Source organism: Scaptodrosophila lebanonensis, unplaced genomic scaffold (assembly GCF_003285725.1).
Source record: "Scaptodrosophila lebanonensis strain 11010-0011.00,11010-0021.00 unplaced genomic scaffold, SlebRS2 tig00000085-arrow-pilon, whole genome shotgun sequence".
Lineage (NCBI taxonomy): Eukaryota > Metazoa > Arthropoda > Insecta > Diptera > Drosophilidae > Scaptodrosophila > Scaptodrosophila lebanonensis.
Window position 1 is genome coordinate 2,576,059 of NW_022060564.1, and position 25,573 is coordinate 2,601,631.

At 36.9% G+C, this 25,573-nt stretch overlaps 4 protein-coding genes across 5 annotated transcripts; 3 read left to right on the forward strand and 1 right to left on the reverse strand.

Annotated features, from left to right (window-relative positions):
- The first annotated feature begins 2,209 nt into the window (after positions 1-2,209).
- On the forward strand, positions 2,210-3,334 carry LOC115626284 (mitochondrial uncoupling protein 4). Its single transcript, XM_030521609.1, has one exon. The coding sequence runs from the start codon at positions 2,267-2,269 to the stop codon at positions 3,254-3,256; it is 990 nt and encodes a 329-aa protein (XP_030377469.1). The 5' UTR covers positions 2,210-2,266; the 3' UTR covers positions 3,257-3,334.
- Positions 3,335-4,162: 828 nt separating this feature from the next.
- LOC115626282 (mitochondrial uncoupling protein 4C) lies at positions 4,163-5,317 on the forward strand. Its single transcript, XM_030521607.1, has one exon. It carries the CDS (start codon positions 4,191-4,193, stop codon positions 5,217-5,219), a length of 1,029 nt encoding a protein of 342 aa, XP_030377467.1. The 5' UTR covers positions 4,163-4,190; the 3' UTR covers positions 5,220-5,317.
- On the forward strand, positions 5,253-6,826 carry LOC115626283 (mitochondrial uncoupling protein 4C-like). Its single transcript, XM_030521608.1, has 2 exons — positions 5,253-5,974; positions 6,376-6,826. Exons 1-2 carry the CDS (start codon positions 5,323-5,325, stop codon positions 6,729-6,731), a joined length of 1,008 nt encoding a protein of 335 aa, XP_030377468.1. The 5' UTR covers positions 5,253-5,322; the 3' UTR covers positions 6,732-6,826.
- Positions 6,827-12,885: 6,059 nt separating this feature from the next.
- LOC115626603 (profilin) lies at positions 12,886-24,731 on the reverse strand. Of its 2 annotated transcripts, none has more exons than XM_030521993.1 (4): positions 24,635-24,731; positions 24,035-24,343; positions 19,418-19,589; positions 12,886-13,335 (listed from the first exon to the last, which is right to left on the reverse strand). In XM_030521993.1, the coding sequence occupies exons 2-4, from the start codon at positions 24,143-24,145 to the stop codon at positions 13,238-13,240; spliced, it is 381 nt and encodes a 126-aa protein (XP_030377853.1). In that variant the 5' UTR covers positions 24,146-24,343; positions 24,635-24,731; the 3' UTR covers positions 12,886-13,237. The 2 variants fall into 2 exon arrangements, with proteins under 2 accessions (XP_030377853.1, XP_030377854.1); XM_030521994.1 differs by having other exon boundaries at positions 24,641-24,724.
- Between the last annotated feature and the right edge of the window lie 842 nt (positions 24,732-25,573).

Below are 25,573 nucleotides of genomic sequence, written 5' to 3' on the forward strand. Positions count from 1 at the left end.
ACTTTCTGAGATCCTTGCGTTCATACGGACAGACGGACAGACAGACGGACAGACGGACGGACGGACAAGGCTATATCGACTCGGCTTCTCATCCTGATCAAGAATATATATACTTTGTGGGGTCTGCCACGCCTCCTTCTGTGTGTTACATACATGCGCACAAAACTAGTATAGCCTTTCACCCTTTGGGTACAGGCTATAAAAAGAGAAACCATTTAAGGATTTAAAGGCAGAAGTAATCTATCTCCATTTTTCTCGACTCAGCCCACTGTGCGGTGGCGATGGCGGCACAGACAAAGTGGCTGGCTCGTTGGTTGGGTGGCTCCTCCTAGCCTGGCAGGCAAAAACCGCGCCCAGGTGTGTCAGGCTCATTATTATTATGTTGTGTTGTTCTTTTTTTTGGGGGGGGGAAACACGCGCTGCCTTCACGGCAGTAAACCATGTGTTGGCATACGAGTATAAATGTGACTCGACCTCCTCGCCATATCAATAAACACTTGGGGCGATGTGTGAAGGGGTCGTCAAGTTGTCTAAGGTGCGGTCTTTTCTTGCGTGCACTCATTTTATAAGTCTACGCACCATTTTCTTGTTTCGTTTTGTTTTGTTTTCCCTCTCTTTTTCGCGGAACAGCGCTTATCACAAAACAATGTGGGTAGCTATATAGATATGAGGTCTTCGGCAGGTACATATATATGTACATATATGTATGTGTTCATGGGTACATCAATGGCAGAGCATTCTTTGGAGTCCCAAATCAAATTTGGGAAAACCGGAAAGGAGATTATGAACAACATTGAGAACTATTATACCCAAAGGGTAAAAAGGGTAGCTGGCATAGGAACGATTGGCATAAAAACCAGTCTTAGTTGGATAACTTTTATAAAGGATATATATAAAGGATAACTTTTAGAAAGCTTTAGCTTTGTATAATACTACTTTATAATGTTCTGCAGATATATCAAAATTGGTGCACTATATCACATAGCTGTCATAGAAACGATTAGTGCAGAAATCAAGCTTAATAACAAACTCTTCTTTGTTTATCAAGATATCTATTTTTTGATGCTTTACAAAAAACTGAAATATTATCAAAATCTGCATACTACTCGTATAAACTATCTTGGGAATGTCTGGATACCCAAAAATTAATTTTAGTTGAAAGACTGTGTCGGGGGAAAAGGGGACACAGGGTACTCCAGATTCGGTCTAGCCCGCCTCTTATGTTCTACTCGTTTTAATTTCTCAGAAATTACGAATTTGATGTATCCGGCACGTATTCAACTTATGAGTCAACGCATATCTCTAACGATTTTATTTTGGAAAAAACAATTAGTAATTTTTCGGCAAGTCCCAAATGTTTATAAATGTTGTAAAAACTATAATTTTGCATTTCCGTTCTAATGAGTTATGCTGCTGTTGCTAGCTCGATCGGGGTTCGTTCAACAACGCCATCTAAATAAATTGGCGTAATCATAAAATATATATAAATCATTTTATTTATTTGATTAATAACAGATAAGGGGCCCTCCTATCAAAGTGCGATTAACGTATTAGCAAATATATTTGTTAACAACATTGTATTGCTATCATGTGTGGAACTTTTTTTTTCGGTAACATCAAGGCCAAGGTTTTTGCTAAAAGAAAGTAAAATCTATAATGGAAAAGTAAAAAAAAGTAATTTATGAAAAAAAACTACTACTACTTAATTTATAAATAATTTATGTATTTTTTTATGCACTTTTCATTTTATTTATTTCCACCAGAACTCTTCTTTTTGAATTAACTTGGTCATATTTTTAGGTATTAATAATATCAATATTTAACCCATTTTTTAATCGTTATACTTGTAGTCTATCTCAATATATATTTCCTTACATATATATTGTATTACTTTTTTCGCCTCTATTATAACTCAAGGTATTTGTAGGAGAGCGAACCATTTGAATATAGATTGAGCTGGAAAATCTAAAGAAGATAAATCTAAAGATAAACTAATTAACTAAGAACTGGTTGCTTTTCCTCAAGAAGTTCATTTACATTTAAGCATTACTCTTAGCTATTACCACATCCTATATGTCCCAGATTTTAGCTACTATAGATAATTATATACTCAAAATCAGGCAATATTCCTAGGCATTTAGAACAGACATGTCTTAGGCTGTCATTTTGTTTTGAGTATTTTAAAAAAAAAAACATATTTCTTTCATCTTTAGACTAATTGTATTATCATTAAAATTCTGGTGCAGTTTTCAAATTTTAGAACGGAATGGATGATGTTGACTTTCCGCCACCACCTCCGCCATTACTCCCACATGTCGAGTTGTTGTCTTCCAACAAAAAAACTCCCTTCGTCGAACTCTATTTGACCTCGTTCGCGTCGGCCTGTAGTGCCGAAATGGTCGGCTATCCCTTTGATGTATGCAAGACGCGTATGCAGATTCAGGGCGAGGCGGCGAGTAAGTCGGGCCAGGCGGTTAAGTATCGCGGCATGCTGGCCACCGGATTGGGCATTATTAAGGAGGAAGGTCTGTTGAAGCTGTACGGTGGGCTTTCCGCCATGGCTTTGCGCCATTTTGTCTTCAGTGGACTGAAGATGGCCTTCTACGACTTTTTTCGCAACAGTTTGCTCATTTATGATAAAGATGGGAAGCCCCAATTGACCTTCCTGAGAGGGTCCTTTTGTGGCGTCATGGGAGGCGCTTGCGCCAACGTAATATCCTCACCCACTGATTTGATCAAAGTGCAAATGCAAATGGAGGGTAAGCGACGTCTACTGGGCGAACCGCCTCGGATACACAACGTCTTCCAGGCCGTTACTTCGATCTATAAGGCTGGCGGCGTGGTGGGCCTCTGGAAGGGCACTGTGCCGAATACTTGGCGAGCGGCACTCGTTACCCTGGGCGATGTGAGCTTCTATGACTTGAGCAAACGTACTATAATGGATACTTTCGACGTGGCTGATAATCGCGTCGTACAGTTTGTGGGCGCCATGATCGCTGGCTTTGCCGGTGCAGCTCTGAGTACGCCCGCCGATGTCGTCAAGTCGCGTATTATGAATCAGCCAACGGACGAGAAGGGCCGTGGCCTACACTACAAGGGCACCCTCGACTGCTTCAATAAGTTGGTCAAGCAGGAGGGATTCCTAGCCATGTACAAGGGATTCGTGCCCTATTGGTTGCGGGTGGGTCCCTGGACCATGGTATTTTGGACGACATTCGAGCAGATAAGACGTTTTCGTGGCGATGAGGGCTATTGAAATTATTGTGCAATATCTATTTATATTTTCGTCTAGATTTTACATAAAACGTATATACTTGTAGTATAGTAGTCCCTATTTATTCATTTTTATATTCTATACTATAAAAAGAAATGAAAGATTTAAATTTATGTAATAGGCAGGCGAAGGCAAGGTGAATCGATGTCTGTACGTCTGTCTGTATGAACCTCCATATCTTTTAAGCCATAAAAGCTGGGGATATCAAATTTGACGCCTAGACTTATTGTATCTATACGCAGATCAAGTTAAATGCACATCATCTATAGCCCGAAAAGCCTGAAAAGAACTTAGAGGTCTAAGTTGATGTAATAGGCGGAGCAAGGTGAATCGATGTCTGTACGTCTGCCTGTATGAACCGCCATATCTTTTAAACAATAAAAGCTGGGGATACAAAGTTTCTTGCAAATAATATATAGCCTTAAATTATACATAATTGGATTGCTCGATTGAAAAACCACCAATAACTTCGTAACAAAATCTCGAATGAACTAACTATACCAAGTAGTATACTATAAATAAAGCTGCCATGATTTAGTTGAAAAACTGGGAGTGGGGATCACTATTAAATAGGATATATATCTATATGGAACTCATTGCTTCCTAACCACAAAATAATGAATTTAATGAGAGGGTAGGCAACAATTAAAGGAGTTAGCTACTGGCACTCAACTAAGGAATTAACTAACTAACTGCTGATAGCTGTGGAGGCTTCAGCATCTAAGCAATGGTTCGCCATTTAAGGCCATTTTATATTTATTGGAATTGTAATATCTATGTTGATTTAAAAACCGATTTGATTTTACAATCGCAATTTTAAAAATTATGTGACTATTTTTTGTATTTATGTGCATTTTGTATATATATAGAAAATTTAATGTTCAATGTGCGAAATTATCGGTGATTTGTGTATATAATGGATAAGGAAAATGGCGCGGATGACAGGGAAATTGGATCTGCAAGCAATACTGCGCATTTTGAAGATTCGGTGCCCCCCATTTCGCTGCCACCCGTTAACGTTGAGAAACTGACTGCCCGCAATTTGTTTCAATTATATATCAACACCTTTTTGGGTTCCTCTTTCGCCGAAAGCTGGGTGTATCCCCTCGATGTCACCAAGACTCGGATGCAGCTGGAGCACGAGGAGGCGAAAAAAACGGGCGCCAAAGTAAAAAACATGTTCACCACAATGTATGGGGTCGGACGTAACGAGGGCATTAAGAGTCTGTATAGTGGACTGTCGGCAATGATAATACGCAATCTGCTCTTCAACTCGCTCCGGGTGGTGTTCTACGATATAATACGCCGACAACTAATCTACCATAATGAGGAGGGAAAGGAGGTGCTGACGGTGGCGCATGCTTTTTTTGGGGGAAGTGTTGCCGGCTGTATGGCTCAGTTTTTGGCCAACCCCTTCGATATTGTCAAGGTGCGAATGCAAATGGAGGGGAGGCGACGACTGCAGGGTCTGCCCACACGTGTGCACAATGTGGGGCAGGCCTTTAGGGACATTTACAAGGAGGGTGGAATCTCCAGTATGTGGCGGGGCGTATCGCCTAGTTGCCTACGCGCCTGCCTCATGACCGCCGGCGATGTTGGCTCCTATGATCTAAGCAAGCGAAATTTTCGCAAATACCTGCAATTAGACGATGGTCTAGTCCTGCAACTCCTTTCATCCCTCAGTGCTGGACTGGTGGCCAGTATCTTAAGTAACCCGGCTGACGTAATCAAGTCACGTGTCATGAATCAGCCCGTGGATGAGAAGGGCAGAGGGCTCAACTATAAGAACTCGGCCGATTGCTTCATAAAACTCATCAAGGAAGAGAATGTGCTGGCTCTGTACAAGGGCCTTATACCATGCTGGTTACGCCTGGGTCCTTGGTCCGTAATTTTTTGGCTATCCCTGGAGAAACTGCGAGAATGGGAGGGCCAATCGGGCTTCTAAGCTTCAATTGTCAACTTAAAATTTCGTGTATTCTAAATCTTAGTATAAGTAGTAGTAATAACAACAACAAATATATCGTGAAACTGTTTAAATTTTAAGTGAAATGGACGAGAAGGATGACAGGACCAAAAACCTATCACTAAAGCCAGCAGTGCCGCCAATTCCACCGCCTATGCACGTCGCCAAAATACAACCCAAGCTTCTATTCCAGCTCTACATCAATACGTTTCTGGGCGCATCCTTTGCCGAGCTCTTCACCTTCCCCATGGACGTGGTCAAGACGCGTCTACATTTGCAGGGAGAGGCGGCACAGAAGGGCGAATCAGGCGGCCCAAAACGCGGAATGTTTGGTATAATGTATGGTATCGTTAAGGAAGAGGGTTTCAAGAGTCTGTACAGTGGACTATCTGCGATGATTACACGCAATCTAATATTTAATGCCCTTCGTGTCGTTTTCTATGATGTGGTCAGACAGGAGTTTGTATATTACGATGAGGAGGGCCATGAAGTGCTGAGTCTGTTTCGGGGTTTTGTGGCGGGAAACATTGCTGGTTGTATGGCACAGGCATTGGCCAATCCATTGGATATTATAAAGATACGCATGCAAATGGATGGAAGGCGTCGATTTCTCGATCAACCTGTGCGCGTTAAGAACGTTGGCCGGGGCATCATAGATCTATATAGACAAGGTGGCATTATCAATATGTGGAAGGGTATGGGTCCCAGCTGTTTTCGTGCCATGATGATGACAGCAGGTACAAAAAAGTCGATTAAACTACCATTTTATCAGCATATCCATTTTCATTTTATACCGTTGTTAAAGCTTGGAGCATTGCCCAATTATTTTTCTTTCCAGTTATAACCATAAATAGGATATAGCTCTGATTTTTCCCTTATGTCTAATCTTTTTTTTTTAAATCTTTAATCTTTATTTGAGATCTGTCCTAGGTTGGGCAGTTATTAAATTTTTAAAAAGATCAATTCCTTCGAAAAAAAAAACAATTTTGCCTATTTAAGGAAAACAAAATACTTAATATTCAACACTACCTACTTTATAGTTCCGAAATATCCATCTTTTTACAAGAACTAAATTGGCAATAAGGGGTTTTCAACGATGGTCTAAGTTGTTATTGAAAGGCACTCCTTCCATTTCCAGGTGATACGGCGGCCTATGATTTGAGCAAGCGACATTATATACGACTGTTCAAGATCAAGGATGGCATCCTTATCCAGTTTATGGCATCGGTTACAGCTGGCTTGGTGGCCAGCGTTCTCAGCACACCCGCCGATGTGGTCAAGTCTCGCATTATGAACCAACCGACCGATGAGAAGGGCCGTGGTCTGCACTATAGGAATGCTTTTCATTGCTACTACAAATTGATAACCGAGGAGGGCCTAATGGCAATGTACAAGGGCTTTACTCCATGTTGGTTGCGCATTGGACCCTGGTCGGTTGCCTTTTGGACAGCATTCGAGCAACTGAGAAAGTGGCAGGGTCAAACGGGATTTTAAATTGTCGATCTCCACATTATTTTTCATATATATATTTCTATAGATATGTATCTCTTCGAGTATGAATTTCAATAAAGAACTTATTCTTATATGTAGTCGCAGCACTGGATGATTGAAAGATAAGCCTCGGATATTATATTGCTTAGACTGTTTCTAAATACGAGTGTAAATCTGCTTTTCTTTAGCTTTAATTAAAGGTTTTTTATCGAATTTCTATTTTAGACATTTTTATTCACCCTTATTTTATTTATGCACCATAGTAAGTATTTAAGGATAAATATTTCTTAAAAGGCCACGATTTCCAGAAGTCAGAATTTTTAATTGAAGAAACCGCAACTCAGCAATTAAAATGGGGAGATGAAAAGATGTTAATAACCTCAAATATATATTAATAACTGTGGAGCGTTTTGAACAATTCTTGGCGGCATCTATTAAATATGAAAAAACATTTTTAAAAGTTGCTCAGTGGCATCTATAAGTATAGTTCATTTATGATGATGAAGTCCGGTATGTACTTGTATATATATAAGCTGCAACGGACAGCGGTTTAAAAAATGATTAAAAGAGACTTTATTCCTGGAAATCTACCCAGTCAGTAAAATTTTATAAAGGAACACTCATCGTATTCAGTCCACTTTTAATTAATTGTAGCGCCAGTATTTAAAAAACCAGATGCTATTTAATTGCCGTTTCAATAGAAAACCCAAAGTGCACAGAAAATATTAATATAGAATATAATATGTTCGCGTAAAAATATAATGCGACACAGCGACAGCTCTAATTTATATGCAAAAGTGTTATGACAACCCTAACAGCCATTTAAATATGAATGCAAGGCCATTTAGATATGCATTTGTATGGGTTTGTAGAAACTTTTGCACAGTAATAGAATACGTTTTCTAACAAATTAGCATATTTTATTAAATGAATAAACTAACATTTGTATATTTTATTCAACATTTGCCTCGCAGTCATCCAACTTGCCGTTAGATAAAAAAGCAAGCAAAAAAAACAAAAGCAAGAAATTACAATAAACAGTGAAGATGCTGTCCAAGGTGTGGGGCAAGGGCGAAAACCGAGCCGGTTTTGTCAATAAAAAGTTAATGATTAATTGTGCAACTGATAACATTCCACTTCGCGTAACCAGAGTTCGTCTTTTATCGTTCATTTAATGAGTTTTCACTAAAACAACAACTCACTGATTGAAGGCGAAAGTGTACATATAGTATGAAAAAAATCGTATTTATTATGAGTCGAAAGGTAACTATTCGAAATAAATATTAATTTCTGTTTGTAAATAGTGCTGATTAATTTAGGACTTGGAGTTTGTGCTTGTTTCTTAAGGTTGTTTTTTAAATACATATATACTATCAATCCGATTTCGTGCTTAAAATCCCAAGTGCAAAGCAACTTTAAACTAAGAACAATGCATTGACTGATAAACACAATGAATATTTAAGCTTCATTTCCGGTTTTTCTTTGCCCTCAAGATATTGACTGACAATAGCCCTGTTTTTTCGATTTCTGTGATATACCATTTTGTAGATAAGAGGTAAAGTTCTTTAAATGAAAATTGAAATATTCAGCTAATCGTTAAACCTTTGTCCAGCTCTGTTTTATAAAACAAGAAAGGACTGCTAAAGTCGAGTGAGCTCAACTCTTTACCGCCCTGTAGCTCCCATAAAAAAGGGGGAAAAAATATATATATTTTAAAAGTTAGTTTAAAAAGTTAAATTAAATAAAAAATATTGGAAAAAGGAATGCCAAAGTCGAGCGAGCTCAACTCTTAAATACCCTGTACCTCCCATAAAAATGACAAAATGAAAAAAAATATATTCTAAAAATTAATTTAAAAAGTTCAATTAAATTATTAAATTAAATAAAAAATAAATATTTCTTTATGCCACGCCTCCTTCTGTGTGTTACATAGATTCGCACAAAACTAATACACCTTTCACCCTTGGGGTACAGGCTACAAAAAGCAAAAAATATACATACATACATACATTTGACACGTATGTGTGCGGGGGCCTGACAAAACTTCTATGCATACACACACACACACAAAGGGACGCCGAAAAGGCGCGTTGGGAATAAAAAGTGCACTACCATGCGTGCACATACAATTAGTTGCAATTTAAATTGGTGCGTACTTACCCCGACTAGCACAAAGGTTAATGGGGAAAGCTGATGCAGATCCACCTAAAAACACAAAAGAAAATCACTCCCGCTGCCGTTAAATTACGCTGCCGCAGAACCGCGCCAAAACTCGCGCCAAAACGTTTACACCTTTTTTATAAAAATATCCCGCACACTAAAAGAGCTCAATGAACTTAATAAACAACGTTATAAAACAAACACTAATCGAAAATACAAAAAATCGAACGAAATAGTAAACAATTTGACACAAATCAATTAATTAACAAATTCGACCGGAACTAAAGACGCGCCTGCATGAAAGAGTTCAATGCAACTGACCTGCTCCCTCTCTCTATTAATTATTCTCTCTTTTGTGGCGAGCCATCTGCAGCCAGTGTTGCCCATTTAGCTATTTGCTGACTAACTTCCAGCCAACTTTAAATATGTTCTAATGACGATTGTGGTTAAATTTATAAAACTGCTTTTAAAACTGTTTTACCCAAAACAAAAATACTTCAAGCGTGTGTTTTTGATCTAATACTAGTGTTAATATTAACGTTTATTTTACTGAAGTTGTTTAACTATTTCTAGCTTATTTTAATTGCTGGTCTAGCTTTTTAATGCAAAGGAACTGGCAGACCTGCTACACAGATAACAACAACAAACGACCAAACAGAGCGAAGAAAATAAAAAATACAAATCGAAGAGATCAACATTAGGTGGGCATGTGCATATGTATGTGTGTATTTTCAGAAGCAAAACAGAAATAATAAAATAACTTCATCTGCGAATAGATCAAACAACTCTGAATGTGTGTAAATATATACTTTGTAGGGTCTGCCACCTCCTCCTTCTGCCTGTTATATACATTCGTACAAAACTAATACATATATCGTTTCACCCTTTGAGCACAGTATAAAAATACATTTTTGTAATTTTCCACAATTCTTTGAAAAGAAAATAAAAAAATACTTAGCTTCTAGATACTTAATAAATATTCAATTTTAATTATGCCATTTATACCCTTCACTGAAAAGTGTAGCGTTTTTTATTGGTAACGCCTAAAAGGAATAATAATAATAATAATAATGTTCATCTATCCATCTGTCTACTCTTCAAACAGTTTAAAAGCAGTAGTGTTTAAACCGATTATTTAAGAGACCAAACACATAGCAGCCATCGAAATTATATACTTTCAAAGGGGTCTTTGTATTAAAAGCTTGAGAGATGAAGAACCCGTATATCCTAGAAGGGCTAATAGTAATCAAATGCCTGCAATTATATTTGCAGTTTATTGTACAGCTAATGTTTCTGAACCAATTACAATACTACATATACCCAAAAGATATTAAAATAGCAGGAGTTCCACAGGTACTAAGCTGGCAAATATTTGTCGAGTTTGATTAATAAATTCAGTCATAAATATAAAGAAAGATTTAATGAAATTATTCAATTTAACGTTCAAGTAAAATAAAGGCCTTCAACAGTATTCCTCGCTGCCCGTAGATAGTTCAGTTCTTATTTAAAGAGCTCTTCCATCCACCCACTAGGCAAGAATTTATGATTAACATATTCTCACTCGCACGCACAATTTGGGTCAATGTTTTGCTTGAGCATACAAATGTATATAGACTTATAAGTATATTTAAATGTGTACAAATGTATATATGTACGTATGCAAAATATTTGCGAAAAATGACAATTGCTGAAAGAAAAGCATGCAAAGAGGCAGCCAGCAGATAACATTCGTTCTTTATACTATGTGTTGAGGAGCGCACATATAATTTTTTATAAAAATAATTGTACAATTACGTCAGCCATTAAAAATGATTGTGCAGAGAATGTGAGAGTATGAGATAAAAATAATTTCAGTTAAATATTCGTAGTACGCCAAGCGCCTAAAATGGCAATATGTGTCTCCGCAAAGAAGGCAATTCTTAAAATAATTTTAACATTTAAAGACTTTGTAAATCAAAAAAATAAATATTATTAAATACTCACCTCAGTTACGAAGAGCATCCTAGAATCTGTCTACACTGTCCCTTAAATCCAAATGTTTTGGTTAAAAAACCAGACAGAATGACAGATATATTATTTGCTTATCAGACTATGGCTTTAGAAGCCTTTAAATATCTTTTAAAACTGATATGTTATCTTTATTATAAAAATATGCAATTTATGAGCCTTTGCCTAGACTACGACATTCTTTTGATGGGGTTTTCTATATTATTTTTAGAATGCCCAGATATGATTACCTTTTGAAACGTTCAGCATATTAAAGGTCCATTCCTGTTTAAGCTGCACATGGGATAGATTGTCTATAAGTTTTTTTTTTATTAAATTTTGATGGTTTCCAATAGAATGCATTATTTAAAGTATAACTTGAATGATATGGATGTCCATCATTTTTAGATTAATAGAACTACTTAACGATTTCAAAATCCAACTGAAAAATTTGCATATAGTACGAGTGGAATTTAGAGAAGTATGCGACAAAACGTTAATTATAAACGGGCCCCTCCATCAGCGAACTAAAAAGTTCATTGATCTGACAACGTACGGGTCAGAAGCTCATACAGAATTGGAAGAATTAAAATCAAAATGGGACGCACCTTTTACTTTTTGTTGTTGTTACTAAAGCTATGGAAATAAAAGATGTTGAGTATAATTTTATGACGATTTTTGTCTCGTTCTGTTTTATTTCAATAGTATTAAAGTATCGTATTATATATATTTTTAAATTTTATATTATATTTCATATAGTTATGCATTTTTTATAATTTTTTCTTTGCCTTTTGCTTTGTGTTTTTATTTTTCTTTTCAAATATTCTTTTTGCTTTTCTTTAGCTTGTACGAAAAATGAATTCAAAATGTCAGCGCAAAAAGAGAACTTATTTTTGTTTTTCTTTTTCTTGTTGTTATTATTTTTACCTAACATAAAAAGCCATTTATTTGTATGTATGAATTGTAGTAGATTTTTCCATTTTTTTTAATGAGTTATGTTATTTTTTTGCTTTCTTAAATTTGCATGCATTTACGATGTATGTAATGGCAATTTATTGCCGAATTTTTGTGTTCAGCAATAAGTCTGAAGGAAATGCGACGCACAACACCAGGATGAGGTGACAACAATGTCAGCAGTGTTGGTCAACGACGACTATGGCTTGTAGAAAAAGTGTTATGCTAATTTCGTTCTCCTTTCTTTTCATCTTTTTTTGTCATCTTTTTTTTTAATATGCATCTTTCGATATAAAAAGTTTAATGTTTTTCTTACTTTTTTTATTTTGTTGTTTATGTTTTGCTTGTAATGATTAGAAGAAGAAATACAAAGTTGAAAAGCGCATACGAAGAGAGTAGCATTTAGAGCAAATGGAGTAGAGCTATGGCCTAAACAAACACATACATACGTATGTGTGTGTGTGTGTGTGTGTGTATGCGTGTGGCTGAAAACAAATATACATATTCATATGAGCGTATAGCTAAAAAAGACTGAACAACTTTTACATATTTTCACGTTTCTTCCTCTCGTATAAAAATTACCACTATGGCGCTGCCATGCATCCTCTTCTATATATAAATAGAGCGTCATGGTTTTCATTTTTGTTTTCCAAATAGTTTACATATATAAATATATATTTATTTATATTGGGTTTGCTTCGTTTTTTCCTGTGTGTGTGTGGTGTTGGTTGTTGTTGTAGTAGTTGTTGTTGTTGCTTTTCCTTGACTGGCGGGCGGACAAATGCATACGTCTAGTCCCCCGCTAAGCTTTTCCCCACCCTCTTTCTCACTCTCATTATCTCTTTCTCTATCTCTCTCTCTCACTTTTTATAAACTGCTTGTATACAATATATATTTATACATATATGTATATGAATGTATATCGGTGTATATATCTAGATATACAAAAATTTTTCAAAAATGTGCCTGCGTTGCTGCTGTTGTTGTTGTTGTTGTTTTCTACTCTTCTTGATTTTGTTTACAAAATACATTCTTACTTCAATGCTGTAGACAGTTGTTGTTGTTGTTGATTTTTTTGTAATTTTTTTGTGATTTTTTATTTTATCTCGTATGAACCAAAATTTTAATTATAATAATGCAGAAATTTATAATTTTGTTGTAGTTGGGGGTAAAGTTCTTTGTAGTTACGTTGACGACGACACATTTCTCGTTTATTTCTTATGCCCACAAAAACCGCAACAATTTCTTTTATCTTGGCCTTCATAAATTTAAATATTAATAATTACTTTTATGTTATTAGTGGTTGTTGTTTTTGTTTTTTCCTTCTCATATCAAATTTGTTGCTGTTTGTTGTTGGTGTGTTGGTTGGTTGTTGTTGTTGATGGTGTTGTTGTATGGTGTTTTATTCTCTAGTACCCGCAAGTAATCAGATAATCTCCGAGTTTCTCTACAATGGAAGCGGCCTGTTGGGGCTGTACGGGATCCTCGTAGATGGAAACGATCACGGCTGCAGAGAAAATTAATTAAAAAATAATACAGAATTAGATTTCATGCAATTTTAAATGATATCCAAAATAGTTTATTGCTCACTTTAAATATCTAAATTAACTAAGCTTATTTTCCTTCAAGCGATATTATTAATTTGATCAATCATCAATCAGTGATGGACACAAGCCGACAACAATGATTCTTAAAGATATTTAAAAAAGCCAAAATCGAAAATGTACGAATCTAAAGTGTTGATAATTAGAAAGTATTCTTAAAGCTGAAGCCGTTTCCAAAATTGATTTTCAAATTTTAAACACATTCAATATATCTTCCGTCGAAAATTTTTTTAAAATAGTCAAATTATATATTTGTTTTAATGATATACATTTGGACAATATTTTTTTCGCCTTCTGTAATATTTTGGTTTATAAAATACATACTTGTACATATATGTTAAAATGATTTGCATTTATAAATAATGTTCGTAAAGTCAAAAAGGTTGCAATGAGTGCATAAAAAACATCTGTTCTTGGACAGTTTATTCTTGGCTCGCAGCCAAATTGAATTGCGAGATGTTGATATGGAACAGCAGCTGCCTCTGTATTATATTTAAAGACGATGTGTTGCCAAGAAGAAGACGGGTCATGGTCTATTGGCCGTGTTGGCAGTGTTAAGCAACAACAAACACAGACAGACAGACACTATTACAGCGACATTGCGGGTATAACTGGAGACTAAACTCTCAACTCTTATCGACTACCTGGCTCTCTGTCTCTCTCTCTCTCTCTCTTGTTCTCTCTGCTAGTTAGAGCCAGTCTGTTAAGTCTTCTGTGGTCTAATCAACAGTAAAAATCTCTTTTGTGTCTTCAACATGCTACATAATTACTTCGAGCCGCCGTTTATCCGGTTGACAATACACTCATACATAGATAGACCGGCTACAAAGATTTTTCGCTGCCTATGAAATGTGGTGAAAGCAAGGCAGAAATCAGAACTAACAGTATTTTAAACAACAACTACAACAACAACAGCAGCAGCAGCATTCAGAAATTATGAATAAAACGCTCAATAAAGAGTGTGGTCAGGCTTGATGGTGAAAACCGGCCAGACAGCTAATGGGTTGACTGACTGACTGACTGAATGATAGACAAAGTCTCGCTCTTCTTCCAATACCAAAACTTAAAGTCAATTGTGGTCAGGCATAGGGGAGACAGACAGTCAATAGCGGCTGACACGCCAATCGGCCGGCCAATGTAAAGGCCAATGATGATAGCTAATGCATTAATCAAATGAGCACAACATTGATTGAACACAAATTAAATCAAGCCAGAAGAGAACATGACACACACAATGACACACACACACTCTGCCTGCCACACACAGAAAGTTGTTGAGTTCAATGTACCGTAAAGTGGAGGAGACACTTGCCATATGGACGTGAAATGTAATGACAGGCGACAAAGACACTTTTGACAGCTGATACCCCCCTCGCGGCACGACCACACAATCGATTAACTGCAGCGATAACGATAAGCAGTCATTGACAGCTATTGTTTTTTATTTATTTCTTTAATTTAGCAAAAATGTTCCTCACCGTTGATTCCAAACGACTCGCATTACATTTAATTTAAAAAGAGTTTAACACTTTGCACTGCTAACCTACAGTGGGGGCGAACATCTAGAATTACCTGGTTCTGCTCTATTGGTGGATCTTAACAAGTAGTAGATCGTTACTTAGAAAATCAATAATAATTTTTTTTAAATGTAAAATTACTTTATACACATGATGTTTAGTCTATTTTTGACGTCTTACAAACTAAGAAAGTTTAAATATATGCATGTTTTCAATAATAAGAACTTAGAACAGGGGTTTAGTGTAAGCCCGGCATAGATCCGCTTATAAATTATAAACGAAGTTAAGTCAAACATATAGTCAAGCTGTAGCCCTTTTGTTGCATTCAAAACATAAAGTCCACCTAAAAAGCTTTTCGGACTATACTTATAAAACGTTACAAGTTACAAGGCAACCTTTGAAGGGAAGGACGTAACTTCATCTCTATTTTGCTTTCATTTATAAATTTCTATATAAGAGTCTATTGCTCTGCTCCACAGTGCAACGTGTTGAGTTGGCAGTCAGCGTGCGGCGCCCCCCTTGGGCGCCCTTTTTAACCCACATGCCATGCCGCATTCCAAGCGTAGCCGCCAACTCGTAACACAAGTGGCTGCAAGTGTGTGTTGCTCTTCAACGAACGAACGAACGAACAGCCAGACAGACAGACAGACAGACAGACAAACAAACAAACAAGCATATCAAATTTTTGTTGTTTTTTAGTGGTGCATCTAATTTATTTACATCTTTATATAAAAATAAAACTGTATGTACACATACAATGTTAAGCTGCGGTTTGCGCTTCAGCAAGTTTCCATCTCTGTAAGACAACACTGCGGGCTAACTATGGGTGGGTCTGTCGGTCGGTCGCACGATTGGGCAACCTGAGTACCGTGTAAATTGTGGTACAGTTTAATATAACTTTGTTATTTCAAAGAAGCGATCAATTGCCTTTGAAAGGCAATAGCTTAAACTTAACCTTTTAAACATTATGGTAAGGGATAGACAAAGTACAAAAGGTCAGAAAGCAACAGTGGAACAGTGAGGGGGACAAATAAGGAATCGTCCTCTTTGAATCATTTAAGTATTTCTAAAGCTATGGTCACACATGCAAACAATTTGCAAACAAAGCATAGAATTCATAAATTTTCATTGAAGTTACATTAGATTCACGACATACTGAGCTTTACAAGCACTTAAATATATAAAACATTGAGTAATTGAAACTAATCATGCTAGATAGTGGAAAACTGAAATCAGAAGCTAGCCCTGTTAGCTGATGCAGCATAAACTTTACTTACAGCTAGAATAATCTTAAGCTACCTATTTATTTGTAATCTAATGTTATCGGTCCATAATTATTGTTTCACATTACGCTATGATCTTATTAATACTTGATTCAAGTGAATATTTAGGAAACAAAGCCTTTATTCCCCACACTTGCAGACCTATTTTTAGACCATCTTGCTGAGAAATTTAGTTGCAATAAACATTGTTTTTCTTTTAGGAAGAAGGCCTTAAAGTAATCCTGCCATTATTAATACGTTAATTAATACGTCATTTTATTAAAAAATTCAAAAAAGTTATGAATGTATTTCAAAACGCATTTTTTGCTGCTTTATTTGGAAATTAAATTTTGGCCGTCTTATGCTTGTTTAGTGTCTGGCTTTAGATCCTACAACTTAATCTTGTTGTTGCCCTGAATGGGTTAATTTTTAAGACCAAATTAGGAGACGACGAACTTTTACAAACATGCGAGATACACACACTCGCACATCTTTTTTTTTTATTCTGATGAGCTGCCAACGTCGCCGTCAGCCTGGAGAGCAAACAGCAAAGACTACGGAGAAGACCAGACTGGCCAGTTTTTATTTGTTCTTTTTGTTGTTGTTGTTGTGCTATTTTCTTGAATGTTTTTCTATTTATATAAAGACGGCGGCGCCGTCAGAGTATTGCGTTTGCTTTGCGGTTTTTATTTAATTTCTCTGCTTTACACAAACACACACACGCACACACACACGCATATGTGTGAGAGCCAACACAATCGCACACAAGTGTGCAACATTTGCACTTGAAATGGATTATGGCAATAACCTTGAGCTTGTGGCTGCAGCAGGGGATGGTGGCAACTGCCCCGGTCCACCTTGCACGTATACATATGAACATAAATCTGTGAATATGTGTGCGTGTGTGCAACAGTTGCCGCCAAATCTACAAATATGGCAGAAGCAAACAAACTTGTCCAAATGAAAAAATAGAAATAAAAACAAAATTAGTCTCACACACACACACATGCATACTATATGTATATATAGATGTGAAAACAAATATGTATAAATACATATCGAAGTGCAGCCAGCGCTAGCTGCTTATTGAACATGGCCAAGATTTTCCACAACAGCAACAACAACATCTGCTGCAAACATTGAGGACAAGGTGTTGAAAAAGGCAAGAGTGAAAAACCTAACACTGACAGACAAATGTAAGTTTCATTTTTACACACACACACACACTAGGCAGACAAAAACAGTGGACACTCGACTAGAAAGAACGAATAACGAATTCAACCTTGAGCTAAATGTGATGACAATATAATTTATATGTTTATGCAACAACTTATTGACAAATTAAATTCTTACTTAAAGCATTTTTGTTTAGAGATAATAATAAATCGAAATATATTTATCTTATAACAGAAGCTTTGCGTTTGGCATAGATATACACCTAATTTTGTTTTTACACGGCCTTTTTGTACACGATTTTGATATAACACGGTTTGAAAATTAAAAATTGCATATATATTTATTTAGAGATAAGGATTCAATCACCTATTTTTGCATATGATCTATGTCTTTTTTTACACGGTTGTTTCTGGATCCAATCTACCGTTTAAAAACATAATTAGGTGAACTATATTATGTTCTGGATGGCAAAACATACAGCATTTTTTATTTAATTGTATTTCCCCCCAAAAAAAGAGTGTCCTTTTTGCAGCAAAGTCGTCTTCTTTTAAAGTTTTATTTAAAGTCTGCTATTGTCAAAGGGCTGTAACTGATTTTTCTAAGATTTTTCTTGATAAGGTTGGATTTGTATTGTTAATTGAATCATTTATTAAAATAGTAACACTTCCCAGCCACTGAATACGATTCAGTCGACCGTTATACTTCAAATACATATTATGTACCTCTTCAAGATGTTCAACTGTTTGTTTCATGCCTACTTATATGGACATGTCTGTAGCTGTTGTTGTTTTTGTTGTTTGTGTTGGGGTCGCTTAATCGCTTGGTTGTTTGGTTCTTCGGTCGCCGACCGCAGCAGTTGACCGGAAAAATGGAGCAACATAATGGGCTATCATTTACAGCTCGTTTGTTTGTTTGTTGCTTGCTACTGCTGCTGTTGCTGTAGTTGTTGTTGTTGTTGTTGCGTGGCATAGAGGGGAGAACTGTTAGGCGCGTTAAACGCAACAAATTAAGCATAATGTTTCAGTGAGTACTCTTTTCTTCGCCTTCTGGTCGTACTCGTTTTATGGTTTAGTGCTAGCTAACGAGCCGGCTAAAAACTTCTCAGCTTATCACTGGCCACCATCTGTTCAATATTAATATTACAGTTGGCAAATTTAGTTGCCCGCCCTTATCGCATTTGGAATATATGTAGAGTGTACGAGTGTAGGCTACTGTCGCATTTATCAGTTGTTGAGTTTCGTATTAAATTCTTTGCACCTGCGATAAGCGTTGCACCAACAACAGCGATAATGAGTGCGCTTGAAACCCCAAACAGACAGATATACGAACAAAGACAGTCTGTAGAAGCATGGAAAAAAAATAATAATATTACAGCTGATAATGCCAATTTCCATTTATTGTCATCGAATGGCAACTGTAAGTGAGTATCAATAGCCAGAAACAACCGTTTCCAAATCGTAACAGCTTGGACAACAATTGTATAAGCATTGCATTAATCTAACTAGCTCTTGAAAATATCTAATGGGAATTCCACAATACAACTATATAACAACCTAGTTGCTGCTTTTGTTAACGTATTTTATAAATACGATTTTAACACTCGAAGCTATAGCTTTCTTACTGTTCGCAAGTTGATTTAACATCGAACAGCAAATAAATAAATACTTTAATCATTATCTAATGAAGAGACATGAAAATCTTTTGGTCAATTTGTACGCAAAATATGATTTAAATGATTTTATAATGCAGTCTTGAATAATCTTTAGTCCGAATTTTTCAACATAGAGAGCGCTTTTCATATTCTTTCAAAACAATTATATACTTGTATTGTTTCAATTAAAAGCATTTGTTAATAAATCTCGTCATACAATTCAGAGCTTAGCTAATTGAAAGGCAGTTGTTTTTCGGCCGCTCCACAAACTTCAGTCTTGCATCCTTTTTATTCATTTTCCAATAATATATAAAAATTATTCGCCTGCACATTCTTAAATACTTCCGCCCCCCTTGCTGTCCCTTCTTTAGCAACTCACCTTGTGTTGTCTTCATGCAATGCACACCGCTTCTGCCCAGCTTGGCACGCACCACACGATCTGTGCCTGAGAGGTAAATGTACCGTTGGCCGGCTAGTGTCACACCATTGCTAGTGAGCAGGTCCTGCTGATCGAAGCCGCTAATCAATTTGGACAGTTCCTCCTTTGTAACCTGCAAGGATAACGTAGAAAAAAAGAACTCCAGTCAATAATGGAAGACAAAAACAAAACAAGTGTTGGTCACGCACGCCTTAACAATAAATTTTATGGATTTATGTACTTGTATAGTTGGGAGTCGACGGACGTTTACCTCCACTCCATTGCCTTATTCTTCGTCATCGTCTTTGTTGTCGTTTATTAATTTGTATGCATTGGAGCATGTGTATATATATATGTACATATAAGAGTGTGTGCTTACTTAAAAGGACTAAGTCGTGTGCCATCCGCTTACAACATTAATTTTGAAAAATACAAAATGAACCTTCCATATAGCTTTATATTTATGTATAAAACAGTAATCAGCGACAGACGGCATATGGCAACAACACACACCCAGCACCCAGTGAAAAACAAAGACAAACCACCACCAAAACTAAGTTCACATCCACCCAATGCGTCGCCCGCTAGGGATGGACGCGTGACAGCATTTCTGAATCACGTGAGCTTTTAACTAATTCAGGGAAATTGTAATTTCAATAATTGTAATAACGAAATGTTAATAAATCAATTTCAGTGTTCAATGTAAAGACAAAACAAAAGCCGCTCGAATCACAATTCGTAAAATTTAGATCAGTTCAGAACTTGGAATGGTTCAATAAATAATTTATATTTCCCTTAATTTTACGTTTGATTCCAAAGCAGAATCTAAATATATTTCCCACCTAAATCGAATGTTATATTTGCACACAAACTTACAACTCACGACATATGCCCATCTCTAACTGCCTGCCCACTCATTAATAACAAGGGACGTCCATTTGGGATGTTGCGTTTTTTTATTAAAGGGATATTGGCTTTATTTTGCTTTGTCCTCTTTTGCTTACACCCATAATGAAAAACAAGTTTGCACACTTGAATGACTTGTCTACCATCATACCAACCATACCCAACACCCCCCACGCATTTGCAAAAACAGCAACAAGAAATGTCGTTAACATTTTCCCGCTGTTGCCGGCTGCCTGCCCACAGGAGTTTTCGATGTCTGTTGCCAAGTGCTTCGAGTTAGGCACCCATTTTTGAAGCTTAGCAAAACTAAATTAGGTGATAAATTAAATTTAATAACTGTCATTAATACAATCTCAATGGTTTAGTTGCTGTCGCAAAATTGTGCAGCACATGCGCAAAATATGTTAATGGCACTCAAAGCCCCGAAGCGAGTGAGCGAATGAGTCAATGAGAGAGGGCGAGAGAGCCAAAGTATTACTAAGCAAAAGTATCCAGAAACTTCCATTGAGCTCAAAACCATAGTAGATAAAAGAATGTGAGCGGATTTCAAGCGGCATGCGTACATATGTATGTGTGTGTGTGTGTGTGTGTTAAAGAGAAAGAGCAAGGAGAGGGGAAGCTAGCGGCAAAGAAAGCCGGTTTTACGAGTGAATAAAATAACAATAGTGTAAGCCACAAATGTTATGTAAAAATGTTAAATAAATTAAACAATGGATGTAGTAGTATGTATGTACATGTCCCATACGCATTAAAAATATACAGAAAAGGAGAATACAAATTTGACTCTGCTATAAACTATATATATATATATATAGGTTTGTAGATATTTCGTTTTGTATGTCTATTGGGATTCATTCTCGCTAAACAGATTTTCGCCATATAAAGCCGGTTTTAAACAGTTCTCTACAGGTAGGTAAGTTAGTACGTTTGTGTGGACGTTGTTGATAAGCGCCAAGAAAAAGTCAATCCACTCACACACACGCACATACATACATACATGGATATGTATTAACCACAACAGAGAGGTCTAAAAACAGTCCGGCTGATGCGCAAAAATAAAAACTAAATTTGAAAATATTTCAATCGTGCAATACAATTGGAGCCAATGCGAAGGAAAATGCCACGAAAGGCACATAAATGGACTAGTTGAAAAAGTAGGTAACAAATCGCAGATCCAGCAAAGTGTATAAAACAAAAACATAGAAAAGTAGAAATGGGAGATGAAAAAGCCAACATCACGACGGCGACGACGACCGCAAAATGAAAGTGATATTCGTTTTGTACGCGTGGAGAATCGCAAAGAAAGAGCCAACGGAGCGCCAAATGTGATGACGTTGGCAATAACGCAAGAAATAAACGAAAAAAAAAAAAGATAGAGCAACAGCCGCAGCGACGACGATGACAACGCTTGCGAAAAATCGGTTGTAAGAATCCGAAAAAAAAACTTTTTCACCGAACAAAAACAAAAACAAAAGCTCACAATTACAACAACTAGTCGCTTAAAAATGAAAACTTTTTGGCAATATGCAACACAATTGAAAAGGTGGCAGGGCTGACGAAGCACACGACGAGTTCACTAACCTCGACTTAATGTATGCAATCAAAACGAGAATATGTATTTTATTTGTTTGAAGAAATATTGATGAAATATGATACTGAATTAGGACAATTCTATAAACCTCTTTATCGAAATCTTTTAATAACTCGCAGCTTCAAAAACTATTTAACATGCATTTGTAAAAACCAAAGAGAAATTTGTGTTGTTTTATTGGCCGGAATTCCCACTGATTGCAATTGAAGTAGCAAAGCTTTAGGATAATAGATATTTGCATTAGAACGCACTAGTTTGCCAAATGAAAGAGTTCGTTTCATGAGAAATTATATATTTATGTAAATAGTGTATGAATTTCAATCCACAGCACAGTATTAAACATTCTATTTTTAAATCATGAAATTAAATGAAGAAGAGTTTAAAACCGTGGGTCGGTCTCCAATTCAATACAAAGGGAGTGTCCCATGCAAAACGTATTCGAATCTCAAACGCCATGAATGGGGCGCGCAACAGACTTGCGCTCACACACACACACACATACTTTTATACAAAGGATGAGACACCAGCTGAATCCAGCAGGAAGTTCCACGCACACATATTAAAAAGAAAATAGGCGTAAAAAACGCAAAAACGTGGCGCGCATAAAAATGTTTTTTTGGCGGAGCCAACGGAGGCCCATGTGTTTGTTGTTGCAGTTGCTTTTGCCTCGTTGGCTGATGACGCGTCATCATCGAGATACATTTTATGAGTTTCGAGTTTTTCTTTCCAAACGTTTCGCAATGTACCAAACGTATGTGTGTATTTTTTGATAAAAGTTTTGCCGGCGCGTTGAGGAAATGTACACAGATAATAATGAAACACACATACATACACACAAATGCATATCAAACTATTGAGCGTTGAAGTGGTGATAAAAGCAAACAAGACGACCGGTTATCGCACAAACAAGCAACAACTAAAAGGGCGAACAAAATGAGAAATCAAGAAGTGGATCTCTCAAATATTGCCGCTCTTGCACTCCCACTCTCTCCGAGTTGACAACAAAAAAGGAGACGCGCGTGTGCATTTGAAAAAGGGAGTGTTGCATGGGGATATGTGCTATCAAAGCAATGAACCAGTGTTGCCAAACGTCAACAAAACCTCAACATCTGTTAGTACTAGTAAGCCAGTCAATCCACATATTTGAAATCAAGATATTTGTGTTTATAGACTATATCCATTCCGTTTATGCTGGCGTTTGGCACATATCTTGAAATGTTTTCCTGCTTTCGTGTCGGCATAAACATAACATCTATCGAATTATATTTACAGCTTTTGTCCGGTACTGCTGCTGCTACTGCTGCTGCAATTCAACACCTTCGCCGCCAGCACCTGCATTCCAAGACGAATCAAGTTTTATTCCTACTACGCCGATATGATATACGTGCTTAGTCATACGGAGCTGCGAGTTTTTTATATACCCTTATATACATACATTTGTATGTGACTCATCAAGCTAATGGTATTTGATAATTAAACAGCAGCTGCTGCCAGAGACATAATATATATTATAAAAAAAACTTATATACAATTAATTTGTCAGTTTCTGGCTAATTGCTATTTAAATAGAACAAAAATCTGCCGGCTTGTCGGAAACACTGATAAGGCAACAGTTTGGAGGTCATTGCCAGCAAAAAGAAAAAAGTTTGAGAGGAACTGCTCATTCTGAGCTAATATTTTTTTAACTAACGGTCAACTTCATTGGGTGTAAGTTGAAAGTGTGGGTGTGGGCGAGTGTTGCGTGAGAGAAAGAGAGAACCGCTACAGGGGTGCACACACAAACAATAACAGGGTGGGAGTTGCTTTATCAAACGAAATGAAAGTAATGATGGCGGCGCAGCCGTTGAATACGTGTGCCTGCCTCTTTGTGTCCCTGCTGATATATGTGTGTGTTTGTGTAAACCAGACGGCGGTGACGACGTAGCGACAGCAGCAGCAGCAGAGCATTGTTGTTGGTCACACCCTTGAACTTGCAAAATTTCATTGTCAGATCGCGGAAAAGTTGACCAGAATTAGTGGCTTTATCTTTTACTGCGAACTAAATACATACACACTAATCAGTATGTACTGCCGGTACTCACCTCGAATCCCTTAGACTGCGCCCAAATGTTACCATCGTGTCCAGCAATGCAGGCCTTAGCCACGCAATTCGAGGCCAAAAGTTGGTTATCTACATAATCTTGCCAGCTCATGGTTGGATTTGTTGTTGTATTTGTTATGAGGTTAAACTATATATATGTATATATGTGGGTTGCTGGATTTCACACGTTTTCGCGTTACTTTTCTGCACTTTCCGTTTAAAAACACGCCACCAAAAATTTAGCAAGAGACAAAGAAAACCGCAACGTTGACGATTTTTTTACGTATATTCTTAAGGAAACTTATTTAAACTGCAACGAGAGGGAAAAGAAAGAGGTAGAGAAATGGCGATTATTGAACTGTGCGATGGATTGGCAAAATCTAATTTTGGTTTAAAAATCCCACGAATGTTGTTTTATTAAAAACCGTGTGCTTTTAAACTATGTATTTCTACTCTTTTATTATAATAAGTCGCTTCGGTTTGCATCTTCAGTTTTTTCGTATTTCTACTCTTGTGATAATAAATTGAAATGGATTTTTTTAACTTTGAGGAAGCGCATACTTTGCACTAAAAGATTTAATTTTAGTTTTCAGAAACTCACACATACACACACTATAACACAGCCAAGCGCAGCAGCACACACACCGACCAGATAAAAGGAACCGTTCGCAGCTCCACGTCCGACGTGCTCAAAATTACAAAAACGAATGAAACGAATGCAAAAAAAATGTATGCTCCAAGCAAGGAAAACTGGTGGAGAAAACTGAAAACGGCTCAGAGTGCGCGCGCTCATGAGTCACTCACCCACTTACTCACTCATTTGTTGACGAGTGCAACGCCAAAAACTGTGCGCTGGAAGGTATCTGCAAGTGCGAAGGAAACGGCATATATGGCCGTTACTAAACGACCACCACACAATGCAAATGAGTGAGTGAGAGCAGGCGATGACTCAACGCCGCATTGTATACGTCTGTGTATGTGTTATGAATCGGCCTTTCGGTGCTTTCTTGGCCGGTCGAGTAACTGACGGTCATAAATTAAAAATAGACCTTATAATTTTAATGAATACATATACGACAAAAATGTATAAATATCTAGATATTCTACTGTTCTCGATGGAAGCAAAAATTTATGATCAATTTTAATTTTTACGAAATGCAAGCGCTGACATTTTTGTGAAGGCGACAACAGCGACCGGCTGCTGAACTTTTTTGCCTACTTCTTTTTGCACTCATATACACACACACGCACACACTAATACGAGCGCAGCCAACGCCGTCGGCGAAAATGCGTTGCCCACACGCGTGTGTGTGCATGTATATGTAGTGGGCAGCGAAATCTTTATATTTTATTCTCTTTAATATACCTATTTAAACACTTTTTGCAATGATATACCTGCTTTAGGTACTAAACAATTTATATGTACAATAAAAACAGCGTTCGTTAATTTTGAAACCAACTCACAGTCTATACACGCTCACGCTGCTGCGCCGACGAAATCGTACTAAGAAAAACTCATAGAGATGAGCGATATTTACGC